Consider the following 15,512-nt stretch of genomic DNA (forward strand, 5'->3'; position numbering starts at 1 on the left):
GAACAAAATCAGATATTGTAGATTTAACTTGTAAAATATACTTTTTAAAAACTTTTAAAGAGGGCAACCTGAAGTGAAGGATTAATGTTTATAATACAGCAAAGCTTCTTAACGGAAATCCATGATTATTTTTTAAACATCATAATATTAAACTACTACTTGAAATATTGTGCTTATTGACACAAGTGCAGTTTTGGACAGAATGTTTTAGCAGTGAAATCCCTACTTGAATTCAGGAGATTCATTGAAACACAGAAAGATTGTCACTTCCTTGGAATGTTTGATAGAAAGTACAAGCCTCAAAGAGATCCATGCACAAAAGTTCAAAGGACTGGCTGCAGTTCTGACAACTTAGACACTGAAATCAAGCCCCTTACATTTCAATCTAATATTATAAATTTGATCAGATGCATAAAATTCTGAAAGGCTAATTCCCAAACTGTGGGAGATTATTCTTTAAAAGGAAATAGTGTCAACAAGTTCTTTCAGTTTCATTTATTTCTTAGTTAAGAGTAATTCAACATAAAGAGATGTATACAGCAAAATATAAAGTACAGAAAAGTTAGTACGGCTTTGTAGAATGTACTATAATTAATCAAGAGAATCATGCTGGAGGAATAAGCTGTGCCAAGGAGAACATCTGCTTCTGCCCTCTAAAAAACACCCGCAAAACAGTTTACTTTTCAGGAAAGATTCAAGACTCAAGACTGATGCTAGAAAAGCACAGAGAAGATCCACAATAACTAACACTTGAACTGCTTGCAATATTTCTTACTGCTGCTTTGTTATCGCTTTTTCAAAAGTATTTTTTAAAAAAATGTAATTAACTTAAAATATTTTCTAAACCTCCAATCATATTTACATATCTCTTACTGCTCTTCTAAAATTGTATGATATCTCTCTATATACACACACATATATATGTATATTTGGAAGTGCAATACTCAGTGTAGACCCAGAAGTTAATTTCAGATCTTTGAATAGAATAGAACAAAAAAAGTCACTTAGTGTCTTCCTCTACAGATCTTCCCTCTTTTCTGGCAGGTAGTAGGGAGTCCAAGAGAGACTGAATTGCTGTTGTACTAAATACTGCAAAAATACAGCCTAAAATGTCACTCATAGTTTAAAGAACAGGTAGTAAACATATGAAAAAAAAGGTTAGAGTGTTTGCAATAGTAACAATGCTTACAAAAAACTATGTTAAAGTTTATTACAAATTTTAGACTTTTGACCTATGTTAGGCCAGAAACCAAGTCTCAAAAAATGAAAGGAAAATGTTAAAAATAATTTTAAATCACAGAATAAGTTTTTCCCTTCCACAGCTGGAACTGAACATGAAATATAATAACTAGTGACCTGCTACAGTGACAAGTACATATACTGCTATAATATGGTCTTAGATTACCAACTAGAAAACAAAGAATTGGAGCTCCTCTAGCACTGCTTATGAAGAGATTCCTACCTACAGAACACTTGTTTCCTTGCAGTTTAAATTCTATCCTGGTTTAGAATGTTACCTCTAAAAATAAAAACTGGTAATGAGTAGATAAATGATGTTTCATATCTGCAAATTCCAATCTGACAAGTTTTTAAGAGGAGGTTGCATGAGGAAATAACCCTTTAGTGGTATTAAAAATAATGTAATTTGCTGTATAACAAAATCTAGGAACTAAAAGCAGTCCAGTCCTTTTAAACAGATATGATAAATACCTTGTCTCCTAGAACAGATTCCTCGAACACTCAGTTTCCATTTCATACCTGGGGGTGTAACATGGAACAGGTGCTATCTATGTAATCTCACATAGATATTTATTTATTATATATATATCTATTTATATTTGTTGAAAAATTTTCTCATTGACCTGCATCCTGTTTTTCCTCAACCTCTCCAGTCTGCCAAGAGCATTTGTTGCCCTTCCAGTATTGGTTTGATCTGTGAAAGTAATAATAATACTTTGTATTTCATTACTGAATTATGGTAATATTTATCAGAGGGCACAGACAGATCTTGGTGCAATGCCATTTGATACAGCCTTCCAGTTTCTCATTGGCATTAATAACCCTTCCCAGTACAGTCTTTTTGACAATTTATGCCCACACTGTAGCAAGTTATTTTAAGTCATACAACTTTAATTTCACAGGATATTCTCAAAGATGTCACCAAAAACCTTACAGAAGCCAAGGCATGATTATCAAGCCAGAAAATAAATTACCTTAAGTTAATGCTTCTGACAAATTCTTGCTGATCCTTGCTTATTCACTTGTTGTTTTTTAGATGACTTAGAACTACTGGAAGGATTACTTCTTGCTTTTATTCAGAAGCTGAACTTAATCAGATACTGTTAAATTAACCAAAAGATGGGCTCCTTCCACCCATTAGAAATAAAGAAACCCCACAACATCATCCATCCACCAGACTCTATAGATAAATTAGCATTTATCTGTAATGATATTATTTATTTACCAAGACAAAAGGACAAATTTGATATTGGCGTGTTTTGTCCTAGTCAATATTTAATACCCACCCCCTTAAAATTTATTCGCAGCTTTATATTTGATCATGCAGCCAAACACTTTTTTTATCTTCACTTTAAAAATTGTAATTTTTTTCCTTTTGGCAGCCATGACTTTTTCTTTAGTTCCCCTCCTCTTATGAGTACAGTATTTAAAAGACATACCAAGCATTTCCTAATACACTTTTACTAGCTGCATCTAACTAGGCCTGATCTTATTGCTCAAGTTTTCACTGCTGAGATTTCAAGTTTCTTGAGATTCAGTCATTAAAGAGTTAATTAAGATGGTTGCTATTACACCTCCTATTCCATTTGAATAGATACTATAGGTGTTCAACACAATTCTTTCGACAAGCTGCAAAGTCTAACTACCTTTTATCTTCCATCTTTCCCATCCCTACTTAATAACACTGGCACTTCTAGACAACAGTGAGTCTTTTCCTTGTTTTTATTCTGCTGCTTCCTTCTCTTCCTAGAAGTTTATTATTTAAATTTTATAGCCAGTTTTTGTCCATATCATAACACATGTAAATTTAAGGTTAATTTTAAACCTCCATAATTTGCATAAACCTGTTAAGAATTCTCTAAATCAGAATATAAAATTTTATTATGAAATACAGTTTACCTTATTAAAGTGCATTTTTAATATGACCTTAGCCGCTTTAAGGGTGGGACGGTCATTAATCTCACATTCATACCCTGAAGTAGACATTTTGAAGTAAGTGCACTTCTCAGTTCCTAAAGAGCATATTTCTTGTGCAGAAGAGTTACCTTCATTAAAGAAGGCCTGAGATAATCAGTCAGAAAATGGGCATGACTGGTGATTGCAATGGAAGACTAACTGGAGAGTGTTTAACAACAATGCATCCAGTAAAAAAACCAAAGAAATATATACATATTTAAATAGTTAATCAAAGGAAGGCTATTTATGAAGTCATAGCTGTATATGATCTATGGACCTAAACTTATAGATGCTTACAAGAACACAATATTTCATGAATAGAGCTAGCAGAATAGTTAGGAAGGCCAAGGTCTCACTTAAACTGATAAAAGTGAGGTCAGTCCTTTGTAAAAGGGGAAACAGCAACAGCAGGAAAAAAAAAAAAATCAACATGCAAGTTTTTGCACAAGAAATTATGTACAGATAACATTAGAAACCTGTTACGTAAACACAGCATAAATCACTAAAAAATAGGAAAAAAGTGGGTTTAGCAGATAATGTAATTTAAAGGCATTAATGAACAAAATGTGTTAATGTTAAACAGCTCAGAAATCTATTACAATATAACTTTGTCATAAATTTTACAGTTCACGAAATACAAAAAAACCTATACAATAAGTTTTGGCTAAACAAAGGTTAATATCAGAATATGCAGATTTTCCATTGAAATAATTATAATATATATTTCGGTAAAAAAATTTTTTTTTCTACAAAAGAAGAATCCACTTACTAGAAGATGAGCACAGTGTGGTAGCCTATCTGGCTTCAACCTGAAGGTCAAACATTTAATTTTTCAGCTGAAGGAACTTAAAAATTACTGAGAAAGGTTCACAAAGCAATGATTAAAAAAAAATAAATCAACCAATTGAGCATAAAACTATACATATAAAGTGTCTTGGTTTTTAGACGGTACACAATTTCTCATAACTCTACAGAGAAAATGGGTCTTCTTCAGAAGTACTTAAAACGTGGAAAAACAATATACATGTGGTTCCCAAGGTGAAAAGGATCCATGAATCAGTGGTCAACATATAAAGTCTTACCATAGAAATATTGTAAACATTTTTCTTAATTAGCATCTCAATCATCTTTGGTATAACAGACTCCTAAGGAATCTCTGATGACACATTTAATATCCAACTTAAATAAGAAGGAAAAGAAACTTGAAACATTTTGCATTTAAAGTATGCATCACTTAAAAATGCAGTATACATACATGATCACAGTTTAGAATGGATCTTTTAATAAAATGCTCCTGGCCCATAAATAGAAAATCTTAATTGTTCTGGCCAAAAATCCACTTCTGGAAGCTGTCTGATGGATTACAGGATGCCAAACTCGGATGTTCTCCGTTTCCTGTAAGGCACATATGTAGTGCTGCATTGTACAGAGTCTGATCCTAAAATGAGTAAAAAAGGAGGAAGAAAAAGTGAACAAACAACAAGTGTGCTGTTTCCCCCACTCTTTGTTTTTCTCAAGTTCTTTGTTGTTAAAGAGTAAGGCCATAAAGATAGTGAAGAGGGTGGGTAGCAAGCAAATATGAGTAGTATATGCAAGTGGCAGCTTGTTCTGTTAGGAAAATTTTTAAAAATATTTTAGAAGATACAAAACATATGGATTGAATTCCAGGTGGATGCCCAGACACACAAACACACTAAAGGATATCAACTGCTTTAAGTGACTTTACATTTGAAATAGTGAAATCATCACATTTTTATTTGGTAACTGAAAAGCTGAAATTATCTACATTTTCCTCGCAGAAATAAACTTACTCCTTTTTGGCTTCAGAATTCTGTTTCCTTGGGGTTTTCTCTTTTATTAGAAATCAAAAATTAAACTTATAAAAGACAACCAATAAAAATGCTGATTCACTGCACAGTCTAAATACCTTTTGATGCAGCCACTGCTCTTCTCCAACGGCAAAGGTTTTCTGGCCTTTGTAGTTACATTCGCGAAGCTGCACAGGTCCTTTAGAAGCATGCAGACAAAGCTCCTTCTGAATGTTATGTCGAATTTCATGGTGTGCAGAATATTCAAAGTACTATTTAAATAATTTTTTTAAATGTCAGTAAATAAACACAAACAAGAGCATTAAACTAAATTAATAATTTGAAATTACAATACACAAATATATTTCTTTTGTCATTCAACAATTTGAGACTACAGAATCAATTCTCTGATTTTCAGCATACATGCTTTAAAAGTATTTACAAAACTAAAAGCATTTTTTAATACTAATGCAATATATTTAGAAGTACTTAAATGTATAAACTGCAAATGACACTTGGTACATATACATTATGATGCCAGATCTCATCACTTGCTCCCCCAGGAATCATATATAATTCAAGGAGACAAACTGAAGAGTGGAGATAGTTGTATGGATAACTTAAATTTTGGCATTTTTAAACTTTAAAAATCTGTATTCAATTTTTCTTGCTGGATTTTTTTTTTTTCTTGGAGCAACCAAAAAACAAATTGTCACACAGAACAATATTAATTGATGTATGTCAACTTTTACTGCTTGATCTAAACAATAAATGCTAACAATAGGATGCTGTTATGTTCTCTTGTGAGCTAGCCATTAGCAAAGTAATATAAACATGTATTTTATTATAATTTTACCATTATTTCCTGACAGCAAAGTTCTCTTAAGGCTCAGGAATTTTAGGCTATTAATTCCAGTCTTAACAGGTATTTAATTCTAACAGTTACAGATACAGCTGTCCTTTTTTTACCTCTAGTCCTACCCTACCATCCTGGTCTCTTCCTTTTCTACCTCATTAAACAGCAGAGTTCCTATAATTACATCCCACTACCACTGTTTCTTGGCTCTGTATGTCAGCCTTTTCCACCATATTTTTCCTTTGACTATGGAGACCAGGCTCTGTTAGCTCCCTGTGGCTTTCAACCATCTGTCCAACGGATCAGCTTCTGTCTCCCCACTGCCTTGGCATCAATGGGAATAGCGCTGAGGAACAAATGGGCATTTCACTGTTAAGTTTCTGCATTCAACATAACTCCCTGAAACAGGTATTGACGGGACTGACCTGCTTAGTCACTTAGCTCTCAGACATAATAAATTATTCTAAATCTATTAATCTGACTTAATCTGTTTTGATATATTTTTTTGAATTCCAAAATCTCTGCAAACCCTGACAATACAACTTGAAAGCTAGGTTTAAAACTTCATTAATTTTGGATATTGAGATGGACATGTTCCCAGCCCCAGGATATTCTAAAAAGGAAGAATGATAAACAGTTTATGTACAAATTTGAAAACTAGGTTCTCTCTTCTGCCTCCCATCTCAAATATATGGACAAACACAACAGGTAACAGGGAAAATTTCAGCCTGCACTGCTAAAGTCTGATGAAGAACATAAACCAACTTAAAATAGGAGTATTGTAATGAGAATGGTTAAGTAAGCAAATATCCACATCTCATAACCAGCAAAACCTATATTAAAATTCTCTGAAGGTTGGCATTTAAAGGGATTTAGACTGTTATTTTATGGCAGAAGGAAAGCATAGAGTATTAGTACAGCCCAAGATAACTTAGAGACAACAGAAGCATACAGCAGATCTCTTAATACAATGTCTTGGTGTGTTCCTACCTTAATGACTGTGACAATGTGGAAAGGCTCATACAGTATTAATCCACAACAGAATAAAAAAAGTTCAATACTGTAAGAAGCTAATGTAACAGGGTAGTTGCTAATCTAGACAGTATTCCATCTCCCACAAAAATTGATTAGGAAAGCATCAAATAACTACGATCACATGTCTGAGTTTTCACAGTGTCATCAATGTAGCTTTTCATAAAAAAAATGAAAAATTACAACTGTATTCTAACAAAAACATTTAAACCTTTGTTGACCTTTAGTTATTAAGGATCTACAGTTAATAAATTTTATTCATGGAATAACTCTTTAAAGCAACAGAGGGGCAGAGAAGGAGATGCTACTTTTATTAGTATTACAGTAGTGCCTGAAGGATTCAGTGTCTGATAGCTATTGCAAGTCATACTGTAGAAGAAACAGAACACCATTGCTGCCTCCAAGAGCTATGCATCAAAAAGAGCACTTCTTGGACAAATTAAATCATATTATTCACTTGCGTTAGGCAGTACAGGACAGACCACTTTGACCTCAGACTATGAGGCTGCAAGCATGATAGGGAAGGTGGCTCAGGCCTGGCCACTTGGTCTTCCACTGGCTGGATTCCCACCATCTTCCTTGACAGTGCAAGTCCTAGTGGCAGAGAAAGAAGCAATAGGAGGAAGCATAAGGAAAAGGAGGATTAAGAAGACAAACATTTACAAGAAAGTAGTAAGGGTAGGATGAAAAGGTTTTGCACAGAAAGATCAAGTGAATCTGTATCTGAATCTGTATGCTGAACATGAGATGTTAGAAGCAGGACACAACATGAAGAGCAGTATGAAATTTTCCTTGAACTATATGTATAGGAATTAACTCAAAATAATTTTAAAAAAAAGAGCAAAATTGCATATTAAAAATTAGTTCATTCTCTGAAACAAATGAAAAGCTTCAATATGCAAAGTTACAGCTGAATAGATCATAAAAATCAGGTACCAAATATTTTACCTGATTTCCTCCAAGTCCATGACAAGAATACATAATCAATGGTTTGCCACCATGGTTATTTTCACCAACATCCAGACACATGCGGTTACCAATATTTTTTAACTAAAGAAAGGGTATTATCAGAAAAAAAAGAAAGATCACTGAGGATGGCAAAAAATTAAACCTGTACACAAACCAAACTTTTGGCTTAACAAAATTTACAGCTTTTAGTTCATTTTTAATTTCTGCTATGGTCAAATAAAAAATCTAGTCTCTCAGTTAATCTTTTCTAACTAAAAGCTGATGTAGTCATGATGGTTGTCTGCAACCAGACACTGTAAATTCTTAGGCTACTGGGTTATTATTAGGCTACAAGGTTACTGTTATTCAAATTACAGTTTGAACAGAAACACATAAAATACTCAAAATTGGAGAAAGAGGAAGTTTTATTTGTAAATACATACTAGACATTCACATTCATCTCAAACTAAGAATTATTAGTAGTTAAAAGTTTTTTGGTTTTAGTAATGCAATGTCTAAGAAGTTATTTGGCATAGAAAATGCAATGGTCTTAAAAAACATATATATAACTATAAATACATATTTGCCTCATCATAAACCTAATTCTGAGAAGCAAACAGCTCACCAGTTTTCCTTATTACCATGAACTAAAAATTCTCTTACTTCTTACTATATAATGATAAATTTACCTTGATAATTCAGGAAATCTCTCACCACTGGCTTAGTATTTTTGTATTATCTTAACTGTTAGTGATAGGTAGAATGTTGCTTATCTTAGCAGGTTGTAAGATCCTGTTAAGCAAGGCTGTTAGTTAAGAAGCTTTGCTTAAATTTCATATCACCATTGAGAAAGCTATAAAATATTCAGATAGCGAGGTATGCAGAATAGATTCTTTGTCCAGAGTAGTGACAAGAAAACCCTAGAGCAGTGACAAGAAAACCCTAGAGCAGTTAATGATAGCTAAAATGTAAATGCTATGGCTAAGGTAGCACAGAAGATTATGGAAGACTATAGGAAATAATTAAACTCACATATCCAGAAAACAAAGGATTCAGGTCTGGCACATATGCTTCTGGATAAACATTACTGAGATACCAAGTAAAATTTCTACACTGCAGACGCTGTCTTAACTCAAGCCTTTTTGAGATGTCTCCAAATGTTTTCTGTTAGAGGAAGGGATGTAAGGAAGAATGGAAGAGAAATATATTAATGTCTCTAATATAAATTTTGTACGTATAAATCTACGGTATTCTGTATTGTAGCATTAAACAAGTTTTAAGCTTCATTTGTTGATTTTTTTTTTTTAAATACGATACTACTACAGTATCTATTGTTTGTTTTTCAGTGTCATAACACCACTGACATCCTGCCTGAAGTATTTCAAAGCACATGCAAGAAAAATACATTGCAACATGGAAAAAACAGAAGTATCCTTAGTCCCAAGAGTTTTAACAGTGCCATGAAGTGGGAAAGTACAAACACCACCATACCGATGACAGCTATAGAGTTAACATCTCATGAAAAAGAGTGAGCTGAAATAATGAATTGGATTGATTAAATAATTAGCATAAGAGTCAGTACAATGAAGAACCTTATGGACAAAATTCAGTTGTCTAGCTACTAAACACTCTTAGGAAATCTAATGCTATTAGTCATGGTCACAAAAAATTATCATTCGAAGGGAGATACCTTCTTGAAGAAAACTCTACATTCCAGCTGGTAAAAGACAAAAGTTCCAGAAAATTTACAAAAATAACTAAACCAACACTCAAACACCCTGGATTTAACTTAAGTTTTTAAGCAAATAGAGACAGGATGGATACGTGTCATTGAATAAGCAATTTATTCTGCAGCTAAAGAACAGCAAAATCTGCTTTTAAAGTAAAAATACTAAATAAATTGAGACTAATGAGACATTATGTTTCTCACTCCAAAAAATGTTAGTTTCCATTTTCTATGCTCAGTAGCTTTTCTCATGCTCTTCTGGTAGTTCCAGTGGCCATTCAATACAAACAACCCAGGATTTTAGAGAATATATGAAAAACCCTTAATAATCAAAAAAACCCACCACACAAACCAACACTACCACCACCCGAGCACTCTTTTCATGTGTGTTGGGGCTTCAGAATTAAGCAAACTGAACTCTCTTTTCATTAAAATATCTAGAATCCTTACATACTTCATCAATAAATAACTTTTGCTCACCAAAACTTTCAACGCAGCAAGTGTGATTTCTAATACCACCACCACCACCTACTTGTTTCACAATTTTTGCTGCCTCTGTGTTTCTTCGGTAAAATATTTCTTTATATTCATCCATCCACACTTCTGCAAGGCGTACTTGATTACGTGTGATCACTTGAGTACCTTTTGGGAAAGTATGGGGACTCTTGCTGCGAAAGACATGGCCAACAACAGAGCAAGGCATGATCTCCAACTGTCCACCACATTGCCATACCTAATAATAACATTTTTACGTAAGTGTACTGCAATTAGAATTAAGGGGGTGGAAAAAATAGCAATGTTATTATTCACCAGACAAAAAAAAAACAAACCACTAGCAAGAGGACATATATCAGGCATACCATGAGTGAATTTCCTAATCAGGTAGACCCTGGAAATGTACATTTCAGCTATCAACCCGAAATACTTTATTTAAAAAAAAAAAAAAAAAAAATCAGTTCAGTAGGCACATTTGTATTTTATTGGTCATTAGTAATTTGTTTTCTATGTTGGCTGATTCAGCAGAGAAGTCAACATCTAGTACTAATTTGTCCTCAGAAATCCTGTACACTGTCAGTATGGAGATCACTGCTAATTAAATAGCCAAACTTACTCTGAAAGACATTTCTATATTTTCACCTCCCCATATTTCCATTTCTTCATCATAGCTTCCAATGTGTTCAAAGTAGTCTTTTGATATTGAAAAGAGACCTCCAGCAAAAGTAGGTGTTCTGCAAAAGGAGAAATTTACTGAGGAAGACAGGATTCAAACAGGTGGGTTGTGTTTTTTTAAATATAGATGTAAAAACATGGTATAACTGATCTAGGAAGTTTCATGCATTGACCAGTGTTTCACTGCATTGATACATTTTCCTGGCATAGATAATACCTCAAGCAATTAAATCTGTCCTATCAAGTCTCATTTGACAGTTTTATTGTCATTTATTAACAACTGGGTTAGACTAATGACTGCTGGTATAAAAGACAGCATCAGAAAAAATATTTTTTTTTTCCCCTCTATGGAGGATATCAGGCAAAGTCATTACTCCTCCAGACCAGTAATCTGTCTGCGGCCAGAGCACATACAATTATCATCAAATGCACCACTGCAACAGCCTAGTATTTTGATACTCTGAACCTTTGTTGTCATCCTTTCAAGGATGATGAATGAGGAGCAAGAATCTGTGGTACTATCTCTGAAAAGAACTGTTTATAATCCTCCTCTCACCCCTCCTCCTGACAAAAAAAAAACCATATATAAAAATGGTTTATTATGTTCCAAGTATATGTAGAAAACAGGTAATGAAGAGCATCTTAATCTTGAAGAGATTACGTTTTTATGAAAACTTTAAAATTCACAGTGTGGTTCTTAGAGAAAGTATTACAAAAACCAAGTAAGATGCAAAGTCTTCTGATCATACTCATTTGAAGAGTTAGTTATTTACAAACTGGTCTTCATTAAAAAAATGTAAACTGAAGGATTTAAAATATTATTGAAATTATGTTTACCTAATAGGATAGGTTTCATCTTTTCTTCTTTTATTTTCATGTTTAGGAAGAGACTCCCATCCAAATGATAAACTCCAATCAAAATTTCCTCTGTTGTGGCTATGCCCATAAGGAGATGGTTTACTGAATTCAAAAGTATTGAGATCTATAGAAGCAATATCAGGGCTCACAACAGCAACAGGGTTCTCAGCTATCCTTGCCAATAATGGCTCTAACCAGCCATAAAAGCATTCACCTATGGAGAAAATGGGAAGAAGCACTTTATTTTTACTTGGCTATAAAGTAGTACACAGGGAATATTTTAACATGCCTGCAACAAGCCAATATCCACTGCTTTTAAACAGCATTGCTAATTATACTTTCAAGAATATAAAACAGCAATAGAAAAGATGATACACTGCTAATGTTCATCATTCATTAAAAAACTTGCAACGTTAAATCAAAGACAACAGCATTATAAACCAGACCTGGCATAGTTACAGGTTGTACTTACAATGAGCATCCAGAAAGGTCAGGGTCTCTCCTGTTGCTACGGAAGCTCCCAACAACCGCGCAGTGATTAGACCTTTTCTCTCCTTTTGACGGACTACTTTAACTATTTGAAATTGTTTCACATACTCATCTAGTTTGTCATGCAAGTATTCTAGAAAGATAAATCAGTTTCAGGATATTCAGTGTACATACATGCCACTGCCTAAAATTTTACATTATTAAACTAAAGATTCACACTAATCCCACGAATGACCTCAGCATCAAAGCAGTAAACAATTCCTGACTGCTCAACATTATTTTTAGGAGCTGAGTTTTGTTGAACATGGAGGTGTAGGAAGAGGTGACTGGCAAACAACAGGAGATGGAACATTAAAAATATTCTAAAACAGAAAGGACATGTACTAGTACATCACTTCTGCAGTATTCACACTTTGAGTATCAATGCAAAATCCATCTTCAGAGCAACAGCTCATGTACCTATTTACTCAAGTTATCTGCAGAACATGCAATTTTTTTCCTTAATGACAGCACATTTTAGTTTTCAAAGGCTGCAATATTTAAAACAGCAACAGAATCTACATACAAAACTCTTTAAACATGCAATTTGAGAAACAACCCCACATCCCTCAATAAACATCCCACATCATCTTCCTTCCTCTGCCCATCCTTAGTATTAAACTGTACTGCTAAATATACTTCACATCCAAGTGTGTCAGTATGCTAAATACAGACTTGCAAAAAGTGTAAATACATTAATATAAGCATGAATGTATAGACATGTTCATCTAAAGGTAAGCATGTAAATTTTTTTTAACTTGCATTTGTGATCACACTCATTATACATCCAATTATTTTTGGCAGTCAACTTGAGTACTGAAGGTTATTTTTCCATTAAATAATTTTACTTTCTAGAAGACATTTCCCTTCATATTAATGAAATTAATTTGCATAAAGACAATCACTATGATAAAATGCAAATTGCTACAAGCACTGGCCAATTTATCCTTGGATACTTTGTTCTATAAATTGTAATTGGTTTGAAGCACAAATTACAGAGCTACTTGTCATGCGAATAGTTACGCAGTTTAAGCAGCACTAGAACTGGAATAATCAGAAGTGGGTTTTAAAAAGCTTTTAAAGGATGAGAACTTCATATCTGACAACCTTGAAAAAAAAAGATGGGGAAGAACTACCTTATAGAAAAAGAAAGGAACAAAACCACTTTGAATACTGTTAGACATGTTAATGGCAATAAAGAGATAACCTCTTTTAACCAATTTATTTGCAATCCTAACATGTCTTAAAAAAACAAACAAACAACAAATAAACAAGAGAAAATAGAGACTTCTTACCATCCATACTGGCATCGTCCACCAAAATAATCTCCTTTAGCAGTATGGCAGGAGACGTATACATCACGCTGTGAACAGTTCTGAGCAGAGTAGACCATGCTTCATTATGAAAAACTATTATAATACTTGTGGTTGGCAATGGTGGGCAACGCTTAAACTTTTGTTCAATACATCTACAGATTAGAAAGCATCAAATGTTACAAAATGGATAAAAAGGCTTGACTCAAACTCTTAAAAGAAACCTTTCTCTTTCTAGCACAAAGCTTTATAAGTATGGACATCAAATATTTCAGATTCTTCACTTTCTATCCCACTTTTGAAACACAAAGGCAGGTGCTCCAACTGGAGAAGCTGTAGAAAATATTGTTTAAAAATATGATGAATAAGAATTCCAGTTGAACAACAGACACTTCTGCTTATGTCTCTCAAACATTTGAGTACATTTCATGTAGCAGACAAGTCTTCCACAGGAAAATACACATTATTCTACTGACAGCAGCAGATACTGAGCTGCAAAATCAGTTTAAGTCACCATTACTGTTGGAACCCAAAACTACAAAGAAGAATATTTATTAGAAGAATGCAGAGTTTGCAAGGAGAAACAGAACAGATCTAATTCAGAATTCCAAAATTTCGTAGAAATACCATATAATCCTTAGGGCAGCATATCCCACTCAAGTGAAAATTTTAAACCCACAGTCTTTCAAGATTGATGTATTCTGAACATAACTTTAAATCCAGTTGCAAGTCAAGATGACAACACTTCTGTATTCATAATCTGCATACTTACTGTTTATTGCCTGTCAACTTTTAGAGACTCCCCAAGGTAATTATCACAGCCACTGCCTCACAAAATACAGAGGCAAAAAACTCACCAGTTATACTCTAGCAAAGGTTATTGTGAGATGCACATGTAATGTGATATTCATACTACCAGCAGCAGCTCAGTAAGGTTAGTCACTTCTGACACAGATAGAAGAGAACATATAATCTGACACTGACAGACTGCTCAGAACCAAAACCAACTCTACCCAAGTCCAACACTCTTCGTTAAAAAAATTTTTCAATACTCCAATATTGCTGAGCTCTTCCATTGCCTTGTTTAACAGTTTAAAATTCCTAATTTACTTAAATTATGCTGGTGGTTTTATTAACACCGAATACTAAATAAAAAAAGGGGGGGGGGGGGGAGGGGGAAGAAATGGTATTTAGACTAAGAAAAAGTTTAAACACATTTCTAGTTTTCTTCTAAATAAAATTTAGCAGGCTTCCAGAAAGTCACTCAAAAATTGAAACTTCAAGGCAAAAGCAGAAAACCTCATTTAAATATGGTTACTTTGAATTCAAAACCATGAAAGAAGTGAGCCTTTCTAAACAGTCTTGGTTTTGGCACTGTGGATCATAATGTACAGCCAGTCATTATGTACAGCCAGGAGACTTTCTTAAACTATCACCTAATGCTGAACTCAAATCACTTTGCAGTCTGCATTTCTGACAAGTTTTTCAACTATCAGGACATACATATTTAAACATACTCAGGAGGTCGAGTGTCTGGTCCAAGATCTCGGTGTAAAGAAATCCTATCACTTGCAAATGCATTAAAACAGTGTTTTTCTTCTCCTCGTCGTTTTTCTTTCTGTTCTTCTGAATTTAAGTTGATGGTTTTAAATGCTTTACCAGAAGCTCCAGGAGCATTAGGATCTTGAAGGGGTCGATCTAGAAAGGGTTTTAGTTCTACTGCAGTATAGTGTCCTGGCAAACAGTGTCTCTCTTCAGGAATTTTAGTTTGCCTAACAGGTGCTTTTATCTGCATTTTTGGCTTTGCACCTTTGATATTGTTCATAGCATTTAACACTAGACCTAATACATGACTTTTCTTTCCAACAACTGGCTCAATCCCTGCTTCATCTTTAAAATCTTGAACACCTACTTCTCTTTGCAATAAAAATAAAAATACCAGAAAGACAAACACAATAATGCTAAATTTCCAAAGTTTCCAGTGAAAAAATAATTTCTTGAACAGTTTAGGTGTTTTTTTCAAAGCCATTCTAGCTTTAAGAATTATCACGAGCCAGAAGTTTCTGTGAATAATGTTC

At 33.8% G+C, this 15,512-nt stretch overlaps 1 protein-coding gene across 2 annotated transcripts; it reads right to left on the reverse strand.

Moving 5' to 3' along the window:
• Positions 1 to 4,510: 4,510 nt before the first annotated feature.
• On the reverse strand, positions 4,511 to 15,512 carry GALNT3 (polypeptide N-acetylgalactosaminyltransferase 3). Of its 2 annotated transcripts, none has more exons than XM_074910407.1 (10): positions 14,952 to 15,512; positions 13,417 to 13,589; positions 12,066 to 12,215; positions 11,573 to 11,807; positions 10,677 to 10,794; positions 10,098 to 10,298; positions 8,872 to 9,003; positions 7,840 to 7,941; positions 5,123 to 5,275; positions 4,511 to 4,633 (listed from the first exon to the last, which is right to left on the reverse strand). In XM_074910407.1, the coding sequence occupies exons 1-10, from the start codon at positions 15,461 to 15,463 to the stop codon at positions 4,511 to 4,513; spliced, it is 1,899 nt and encodes a 632-aa protein (XP_074766508.1). In that variant the 5' UTR covers positions 15,464 to 15,512. The 2 variants fall into 2 exon arrangements, with proteins under 2 accessions (XP_074766508.1, XP_074766509.1); XM_074910408.1 differs by lacking the exon at positions 4,511 to 4,633 and adding an exon at positions 7,383 to 7,485 and having other exon boundaries at positions 5,204 to 5,275.

Source organism: Athene noctua, chromosome 7 (genome assembly GCF_965140245.1).
Source record: "Athene noctua chromosome 7, bAthNoc1.hap1.1, whole genome shotgun sequence".
NCBI lineage: Eukaryota > Metazoa > Chordata > Aves > Strigiformes > Strigidae > Athene > Athene noctua.

Excerpts from the sequence above, each read along its gene's own strand:
- GALNT3 (XM_074910407.1), bottom strand. The coding sequence starts at position 15,463 with ATGGCTTTGAAAAAAACACCTAAACTGTTCAAGAAATTATTTTTTCAC. Across the intron at positions 11,808-12,065 it reads GACCTTTCTGGATGCTCATT|GTGAATGCTTTTATGGCTGG; the intron begins GTAAGTACAACC and ends TTTTCTCCATAG. Across the intron at positions 10,299-10,676 it reads ATATAGAAATGTCTTTCAGA|GTATGGCAATGTGGTGGACA; the intron begins GTAAGTTTGGCT and ends TGTTATTATTAG.